Source organism: Elaeis guineensis, chromosome 4 (assembly GCF_000442705.2).
Source record: "Elaeis guineensis isolate ETL-2024a chromosome 4, EG11, whole genome shotgun sequence".
In the NCBI taxonomy this organism is placed as follows: Eukaryota; Viridiplantae; Streptophyta; class Magnoliopsida; order Arecales; family Arecaceae; genus Elaeis; species Elaeis guineensis.
Genome location: NC_025996.2, coordinates 29,913,019 through 29,923,642, shown reverse-complemented (window position 1 = coordinate 29,923,642; position 10,624 = coordinate 29,913,019). Strand labels below are relative to the sequence as shown.

Below are 10,624 nucleotides of genomic sequence, written 5' to 3'. Positions count from 1 at the left end.
CGGAGAATTCAGGATATGAATAATATAGGGACGAAATCAAAATATTCTACAATTGTAGGTACTTATCTCCATGTGAGTCTGTCTGGAGAATTTTTGGATTGACATTAACTACAGAGAACCCCCAGTTGAAAGTCTATCATTTCATTTGTCAGACCAATAGATAGCGATTTTTCTTGATGATGAGCCGATTGATTCTGTTGTTCAGTGTAATACACATCAATGCTTGGCTAGAGGCTAACAAGAAATATTTAGAAGCAAGAAAATTGACTTATGCTAATTTTTCTACAAGATTTATTTTCAAAAAGAATATCGTTAGTGGTCTCCTAGAAAATATGGTTTCTCAATTGACAGATTGTACTACACTCCACCTGAAAGTAGAAAAGTTTGTTATCTATGTACTCTGTTGAACATAGTCAAAGGACCAACATGTTATGAAGATAGCAGGATAGTTGATGGAGTTCATTATTGTTCATTTAAAGATGCATGCTATGCAATGGGCTTATTGGATGATGAAAAAAAATACATTGATGGAATAGTAGAAGCAATTTCACGGGTATCAACTGAGTACTTAAGGCATTTGTTTGTCATGTTCCTTTTCCCTGACATTTTGTCTAAGTCAGAATTTGTTTGGGAGAAAACTTGAGAATTATTATCCAACGACATTATTCATAGGCAAAGAACACTACTGGGACATGATTGTAAATTTTTTTTTAATATCTCATAGATTTAAATATTTAATTTAAATATTTTAATTGGTATGAATTTATGTTTTTCTTTAATAGCTAACTATTAATATGTTACAGCTTTACAACTTATAGATGAGGAGCCAAAGAATTATGCTCTTCTTAAAATTGAGAATTTATTGCAATGTAATGGGAGAAGTCTTGCTGACTTTGAATCAATGTCTTATCCAGACATGAATATAGCACAAAGGGATGGTAACAAGTTGATGCATGATGAGCTAAGCTATAATAGAAGTATTTTAGCTGAAGAGTTTCAGTACCTTTTGTAATAATCCAGTTTAAAAAAAAAAATAAAATAAAATAAAAAATAACCGAGGAGGAGGAAGACTCCTAGCCGGAGTTTTCTTCCTTCCTATCTCCGGCAAAGTCGGATCGATAGAGTCCGATTAGGGGTAGGAAATCATCTCTATAAAATCCTCTTTCTCTCTTCTAAAGCTAGCCATGACGAGCACCAGATTTCTTCTTTTATTTTTTCTCAAATTTTTCCGTCGAAGCCGCGGATGTCCTCATCGTGTTCATCTCAAATACTCACCAGAGACCTCATCGGAGTCGTAGGTAAGTCCTTCTCCTCTTTTCCCTCTTCCTTCCCCTTCTTTCCGTGGCTCGCACACCCTTGCCGGCCGTCGGGATCGTCGGAAAAACTCATAAAAAAGGTAAGACCCTGTTTTGCTCTGTTCGGCCGAGCCATCTCCCTCCCTTTTCTGGCCACCAGCGCCGCTGTCCATGGTGCCGCACCCCTAGTTTTGGACTCCCACCTCTCTGCCTATGTTTTTCGAAGGTCATGGCCGCCGGTGATCAGCCAATGACCGGAGAAATTTAAGAAAAAAGGGGCGGTCCCCTGTTTTTCAATTTTTTTCTAATTTTTTTCCACCGGCCGAACCTCATCGCCGGCCATCTCTGGCTCCACCGCCGTTGGTTGCTGCTGGCCGACCACCAGCCATACCACCACAGTCCGTCGGACCATGGGTAAACATCCCTCCGGTCCTCCCCTGTTCGGCCAACGAAAAGGAAAGAAGAAGAAAGAAGAAGAAGAAGAAAAGAAAAGAAAAAGGAAAAAGGAAAAAGAAAAGAAAAGAAAAAGGAAAAAGAAAAATAAAAAAATAAAATAAAATAAAATAAAATAAAATAAGAAGAAGAAGGAGAGAATTTTTTCTCTCTCTCCTTTCTCTCTTCTTTCTCTCTCTTTTCTCTCTCCTCTCTCTACCTTCTCTCTCTACATTTTCTCTCTCTAGATCTTTCTCTCTTTTTATGGATTTTATCTCTCTAGAATCTTTCTACTCTCTCTCTGATTACATCACAGACCCTAGGATAAATTTGAAATAAAAATATGATGATTTGAGATTGCTCCGAAATTCATGCGGTAGATCTGATCCCAGTCCGATTCTATTTGAAATTTGTAATACTTGATTCATATTAAGTCACCCTGATAGGACCTCTGATGGTCTCGACCATGATTGCCTCATCTGAAGGATACGAAGATTTCTCTCTCCACTTTCTCTCTCTACTTTCTCTCTCTATAATTTTCTCTCTCTTCATGGATTTTCTCTCTCTAGAAGTCTTATGGATCAGTGGAGGATCCAGATACTTAGGTAAATCCTAATTTTGGTTAATCCTAAGAGAGATCCTAGATTTGTGTTATCAGGTCGATTATCGGTAATTTTCTCCATATATGACTTTTATATTGATCAGGGTTACGAAAAGATGATCATCTGCAAATGATATCGAGTGGAATATTTTGTTAAAGAAATTCATAAATCAAAGAAGAACATCGATTTCTGTGTTTGGATCAGTCACCGGTAAAGGTAAGAATCCTTGTACATGATCACTATTATATATGCTATTTTACTGTTGGTCTTGCATCGTTGGTTTTGTATCGTCGGATTTGAGATCGATGAATTTATTATACCTGAGATACTGTTATTTGATTTTGAGCATGAGTATGTTATGTCAATATATATGTATCAGAGATTGATAGCATGATTATATGGGTATGACATATCTGAATTGATCATAATGCAAGACAGAATTGATTTGATGAAATCAACACAAAATGATTAAATGAAAAGAAAGAGATATATGGTATGGACTAGCCTTGTCATATGGAACAGCCCGCCAGGAGCTTATGCCTGGGACAGCCCCCACTGGCTTACAGGTGGATCAGCCGGCCAGGAGCTCATGCCTGGGACAGCCCGTCAGGAGCTTATGCCTGGGACAGCCTCTCACGGGCTTTGGTACGTGGGACAGCCGGCCAGGAGCTCATCCTGGGACAGTCTTGAAAGACTTTTTAAGTGGATTCGATCCGGATGATGACTGAGGTATAGACTTGGATAGTCCAGAGCCAGAAAGAAAATGTTAAAAATCATGTGATTATGAAAAGAGAAATGAAAGATAAGACATGAAACAATTGTTGAACAAAAGTGTTTCACCTGTTAACATATGATGATGCATCTATTTTGACAAGACAGAAAATTTATGAATGTTTGCATTATTCTGGACATTGAACATGAGATTTTATATTTTATTGCTTATCCTTATTTTCAGACTATATTACTATATCAGTGTGATATGGAAATTCTTACTGGACTGTAAAGCTCACACCCCTTCATCTTTCTTTTTCTTCTCAGAGTTACAGGACATTCATGATTGGCTATGGCTTGGATTTACGGATGAGCAAAAGGATAAATAGAGTGTCATAGTATTTGATCAGAGAATTGAAAAAATTTAAATTGTAATTATGCAAGATTTTACGAATTATTGTTGAAATTAATTGTTATGGATGTTAAGGTTGTAGTGATTTAATTTGGCCTTGCATATTCTTTAGGGCTTGCTCTAAGGAGTGTGCGGCCATCACGTATCTGACCCGAGTGTTGGGTTCGGGGCGTGACACCTTTTAAATTCACTCACTGATGAGCAAAGGTGTATCTATGACAAGGTAATAAGTGCCGTGAATTCTAATGATGGTGGTGTCTTCTTTGTTTATAGTATGGGGTACAGATAAAACATTTATCTGGAAGACCCTCTCAGCTTCATTGCGATCATAGGAAAATATTATGTTAAATATTGCTTCCAGTGGGATAGCATCCCTATTGCTCTCTGGTGGTAGGACCGCATATTCTAGATTTGGTATACCATTATAAATAAATGAAGATTCAGTTTGCAATATAAGGCAAGGTAGTAATTTAGCTGAGCTCTTGGTGCATACTCAACTTATTATACGGGATGAGGCAGCGATGACAAATAAGCTCTATTTTGAAGCACTTGACAGGAGCTTAAGAGATATCATGAGGTTCTCAGATCCAAAATATGCAAATCAGCCATTCGGAGGTAAGGTAATAGTATTTGATGGAGATTTTAGGCAGATTTTACCAGTAACACCGAAAGGAACAAGGCAGGAGATAGTTTTCTCAACTATTAATTCCTTATATCTATGGAATCATTGTAAATTGTTGATATTGACATGAAATATGAGACTTCATTCAGGATGATCAAGCATTGTTAACTAAGAGATTAAAGAATTTGCAGACTGGATAATCTTAATAGGCGAAGGAGCAACAGATAAAAGCAATGAAGGTGAAGCTATGGTTGATATTCCTGATGAAGTTCTCATAAATGTCTCAAACGATCCTATAAAGACAATTGTTGAGAGCATGTATTCTAATATTTTGAAAAAAATAAATGACTTCAATTATTTTCAAGAAAGAGCTATTCTTGCTCCCATCCTATTGAATGTTGACGTTGTTAATCAGTACTACACAACAGAATACTTGAACAGCATAAGGATGTCAGGCCCACCAAATCATGTATTAAAGCTGAAAGTCGGTGCTCTTGTGATTTTGCTTAAAAATATTGATAAATCTTTGGGGTTGTGGAATAATACAAGGTTAATTATCAGTCAACTAAGGAAGCACGTGCTTGAAGCAAAAATTATCTCAGGAAGTAACGTTGGTCAGAAGATTATTATTCCAAGGATGGTAATAACACCTTCAGATGTTAGATTACTTTTTAAACTTTGTAGGAGACAATTCTCTTTGGCAGTATGTTTTGCTATGACTATAAATAAGAGCTAAGGTTAGTTTCTTTCAAATGTGGATTTATATAAATCTAGTCCTATATTCACTCATGAGCAACTATACGTTACCGTTTCAAGAGTATGGAGTAGAAGTGGATTAAAGATTTGATTATTGATAAAGATAGAAATCCTTCGAAGAGTACTACCAATGTTATGCACAAAAAAGTATTCAATAATTTATCTTAAGTTATTATCTATACAACCTTTATACATATAATTACTTATGATTATTTGCTATTATTTTTATATTTGATATTGTTTTATTAATTACATTTATCTTTCAATTTATAGGCATCTTTATAAGCATGAATCTATAATCAAAAATGGTCTACAAAATTATTATAATATTTTTTTTACAAATAGCTATGCCTATTTCATTTCAATTAAGTACTTAAAATATTATAGTATTAATTAATCTTATCTCTCAAATTACACGCATTTTTTACCATGTTATATCCACAACCACAGATGAAGTACAGAGTTATTTTAAGGTTGTATATTGTTTATTTTCAAAATAACTATAAACAATGATTTTAAACTATTAAGCATGATTTACATTCTTTCATTTAAATATTTATTTTATTCTATATTATTCCTATACCATAATCCGTGCATCGCACGGATCTATACTAGTTTTTAAATAAAAGTTGAAAATGGCTACTTAGCCAAATAAATTGGACAAAATCACTCCGGTATAATTCAAGATCCTTCTGGACAAAATATGGATGAGAACATTCAAAAAAATATCCACTATCTTCTCTAGAATCGTTTCTTTCCTAAGTCTTACGATGACTCAAAAATGTGAGCCATATTTTTAATTTCTTAAACTATGGAAACTAATTTTAAGTAAAGAAGGTTTGATAATCTATGACATAACCAACCCTGTTACAATTGGGAGACAAAATATTTTTTGCAGCCTTTATATAGATTTTGTAGCTTCTGGCCTATATGTCACTACAAGATCGTTTGGAGGACATTGAAAGGGCTTTTGCTTTGCACAAATCTTGTAGATATTGCAAATGGTTTGCAGCCTCAATGTGGAACTGATAGCTTTGAGTCCTGCACGTAATTTTATGCTGAGTTATTTTGAAATAATCTTTTGTTAACATAATCTGCATATCCAGAATGCAAACACTGACCGGTTAGCAGCCTCTGCAAACTCCATTCCAGATGATGGGGTAACATCGTTCGCTACCTCAACCTTATCCTAAGCTAATCCCCTAAGCATAATCTATTCCTCCATATTAACCCAACATAATTATCAAAACCAACACCTACTATGATAACAATTACCTTTTTTATTACCTTAATTATAATTAGCCTAAACGGGCTCTCAGGGTTCAACCCATCTAACTTAGATCTAATCAACTTAACCCATCAAATGTGAGTCCAAACAAGTAATAAACGGATGGTTTTCAGTTGGAGACTGCATAAATTATGCAACCTAGCACGTGATGTCAGGTTGAAATCGGGCCAATCCAAATAAGAAACAAATCAAAATTCAAAAATTGCCATTCTCCTTTCCCATCATATTCATGATGATTCCAATTCTATATCAATAATTTCCATGCATTCCTTTATTAAGAAAACGATCTCATATAATATTTTTACCTGTACCACAAATATTTTTTAGTATTATATTTTTACTACATACATATAATATATATCCCAAATGTATATGTGCATACTATATAAGCATTGAACCAAGCTGGAATGAGTTATCGAGCTAGTAAATCACCAGTACAAACTCAGCTGGATTTTAAATAGGGATAAACGTATTTGACCGAGCTTAGCCCAACCTAGAAAAATATTGGCCCAACCTTTTAATAATGCAGCCTGGGTTGAGCAGGCCATGGGTGGTCCAGCTGGATCTGTATGTCGAAGTTGTTCCCATGAAATTACTCAAGCAAGCCCTAAGTTTTTTTTTTTTTGATAAAATAGCCCTAAGTAAATTCAAAATCTACCATTTTAATAATTTACCTTAAACATGTCCTAAATTTGCTATAAAGCTTTGTGAAAAACTAGAATTTTAACATACTTATGGATTTGATAAAAATAAGATGCAAATTCAGGTCTTTACATCTCCGTGGATATTTTAATGAATCAACCCATCGTCTTAGTTTTAACATAAAATTGAATTATTATATCTACCCTTCCCAACCTAACCACATTTCACCTATCCCTATATCCTAAGATGCTCATGCACGTCCATCAGGTCATCGCATAAAATATCCATCCATTGATTTAAATACATGCATCCTTCATTCATTCTCATGATATCATTTTAGTAATTCAGTACATGTCTCAAGTTTGCATATGGGTAGCCTTTTACCCCAAACACCTACTCCATAGCACCCATCCTATTCGGAAGTTTCAAATATTAAAATAGCTTAAGTGAATAGAGATATTGAGTGACACTCGTCATCATAGTCACCGCAATCACCATCATTATCATTAATTTGTGCAACAGTTACTCTCATTACAAACTCTTATGGCCTGTCTAATATGGAGACTGAACTATGACAGATTATGGCTACTTAGATGTCATAGTAATTCATCTCCAATTTGTCTTGTAATGTTTTAGTATTTAAAGAAAATTGCAAAAAACTGTTGAAAATGGAACAAATAGAAAACTTGGTATTTTCCTAACAAAAAATCTGATGAAGATAAATGCTACGCCATCATAATCAACAAGAAACAAGATAAACCCGTTAGTGAGACACAAAATCCGTCAAGTTGCCATGAGATATGGATAGAGGTGCAAACAAGGCAAACCACTCGCGAGATATTCGAGCTTGACTCGATTTGATTATTATGGAGCTCGAATAGTTTTTCAAGTCAAGATCGAATAGCTGGATACTCGACTCAAAAGCTCGTGAGCTCATTCGAACTTATATATATTTCTAATAATATTATTTTTATTTATAATATTATATATATATATATACTATTATTAGTAGGTTAAAGTTTGATTTTGAACTCAAATATAACTCGGTCGATATTCAAGTTGAGTCGAGTCAATCTCAAGTTTTGTCTATTTTTCATCAAGTGGAGTTCGAGTTCGAGATGTTGAGGCTTGATCAATCTCGAACCAAGTTTCAAACCGAGTATTTTGAATTGAATCAAGCTCGAACTTCTAATTATTAAAATCAGCTTGACTCGATTGCACCCTATACACGAACGCTGTAGGAGTAGCAAGGAGAGGCCAAGGTGCAGATCTGACCACCTTAACCTTGTCAACTACGGTAGTATACAAGATCAAGCCACATGTAAGAAGCACTGTCATCTTCAGGACCACTGGTCAGGATGACAGTAGACTGAATAATATCTATCAAAATCCGTTTTCATATCCATAACTACTTAAATATGAACAAAAATTGGAATATCTGATTAATATCAGTATTCATATTCATATCTATTAAAAAAAATAGATATGAATATAGATAGACAGCTATTTGATCTACATCCATTCTACTTATAATCCTATATAATTTTATATAGTACTTATTAATTTTTTTTAAAAAAATAGATAATCATATTAATATGCTATTAACTTAATTTATCATTCATTTAGTAGTATTTTTATTTTATGATCATAAAATTTAAATATTTAATTTATATTTTTTTATATTTAATTTATGATCGTATCTATTTAAAATAATTATATATATATATAATATTTTATATCAATTAATATTCATATCTATATTTGTATTGATTAGATACAACCAATATAAATATGGATAGATGAGATTCATGCAGGCATGTCTATTTTTTGTTACCGATCCGATTTCAGCCCAACAGCCGGCGCCGGCCTTCAAGGTGGACTGGATGCAGGTGCAGTGGCCGACGGAGTCGCCGGGATGCAGGATTCTGGGAGGCGAAAGCGCTCTCACACAGCACGGTTACATGGAGAAGATCAAGAGAAAATTATAAGGTACAATATATATATATATATATATATATAATGTCTTATCTCGTGATTGGGCTAAAACTATGATGTCTTGTGATCCTCCATCGATTCTAAATAATGGGGAAGTTGTCCGGTCCAAATGCTAGCCGTTCATAGAGCTTATTTGTCAAGCAAGTACGTATAAATTAAGTTGATGCAGAGACGATTGGACCGAACAGCTTCCTCACCGTGGAAAGAGGAAAGAGGACACGAACCAATGCCATCATGGGAGGCTGGATGTAATGTCTGGAGCATTGCATCAATTAATGGAAACAATAATTTGAATGTGACAACTAATAATCATCTTCCCTCAATTAGTTTGGATGTGACAACTAATAGTTATCTCCCAGCGCCCAGGTGACAAAGGAGGTCATCTTTAGCCAGGTAGAGGGTCCGAAGTTGATTTTACTTCCTATTTTTTTCTATTTATAGCCCGAGCAGAAAAAACTATCAATTTTTAATTTTATTAGTACAATCAGGAGTCGAATACTTGAATCAAGTCTCTATTTTCACATGCATAAAATTTTATTTTTAAAAAATCTCTCATCAAAAAAAAAATATTACGTCTCAAAATTTTTTTGATTTATAACTGATACCGGATTAAAAATACACTCTTGTCGCAATACTATCCTCCGTTAAGAGAAACTTTATGTACATAGAGTGGATCTTTCCTCTAGAACCATTTTATTATGATCAAGGATCGAATGAGTTGGATTGCTGGATTTGTCTCCACTTCTACATGTGTGAGATATTGTCTGCTTTGATTTTAATTATTTTTGAATTTTTGTGAGCTTGATCATTTTCAATCTCATAATTTTATCTTTTAAAAGATATTTTATAGAGGAGAGAAAGTCCTGTTTAATATAAGATAGAGTTTCTCTTAACTCACAATTAATATGAGATTAAACGTGTCCTCCTTCAATATTTATCTTTTTCACTTTTGATTTTTATGCTTGTCATGCATGTTGTAGGATAATATTATTTCCATCTCTACTCATGTAGTTGAGCAATGCTCTTTCCAGTCGTCATCACCTTCTCCCCATGCTTATAAATGCCTGCAAGCAAATATGTTGGATAGCATGGCGCACGGAAGGGCGCACATGCAAATATAAGAGTGATTTCATTGCTTAGATATCACTATTATATCATCCGAAGCAACACCAATTACCAGCATGTAAAGATCTCCCATCCAATCGCATGCAAGCTGCCTTCTTCCTCCTATTGAACCTTGCATTTGAGAGTAGATCTTCTTGGGCAAGTCTCCTTTCATAATCATGTGAACCATAAGGTTGTTATTATTCCTTTGAACGAAAGGCTTATTAGATATCCTTCTTAATTATACATCCAATTTTTGATTTGTTATTTGAAAATATTATGGTGTAGAAAAAATATATCATTAGTCCCATATTGATTGTAAAATGAGTCAAGAAAGATTCTGACTTGTATAGAGAGTCACATGAGATATTTTTTAAAAAATAAAATTGTAAGATCCAGAGTGGACAATACCTCACGTATCAAGTCATGAGCCTAAGAGAAACTCTGACTTATATAAGAAAAGACCATTCTTCCCACGTGAGACATCTTTTGAAAAATAAAATCATGAAGCCAATGAACCAGCGTAGACAATACCTCATGTGTCGAACTATGAGTCTTTAGCTGCAATAATGCGTGTCAGATAGAGAACCATCCATGCAACTGTAGGACTCCTCCCGCTCGTACTGTGGTAAACATAAGAAAGAGGACACCTTCCAGCCATACACAGACTTCTCTTTGATTGGGGAACTATATTGTGATGTAGAAGAAAGAGTATCATTAGTCCCACATTGATTGCGAATCAAAAAAATTCTTTATATAAGAAGG

General features: G+C 34.5%; 1 protein-coding gene across 1 annotated transcript; it reads left to right on the top strand.

Moving 5' to 3' along the window:
- Nucleotides 1–3,973: 3,973 nt before the first annotated feature.
- LOC140857283 (uncharacterized) lies at nucleotides 3,974–9,876 on the top strand. The gene is made up of 4 exons (XM_073256065.1): nucleotides 3,974–4,067; nucleotides 4,266–4,714; nucleotides 5,937–5,990; nucleotides 9,736–9,876. Exons 1-4 carry the CDS (start codon nucleotides 3,974–3,976, stop codon nucleotides 9,874–9,876), a joined length of 738 nt encoding a protein of 245 aa, XP_073112166.1.
- The last annotated feature ends 748 nt before the right edge of the window (nucleotides 9,877–10,624 follow it).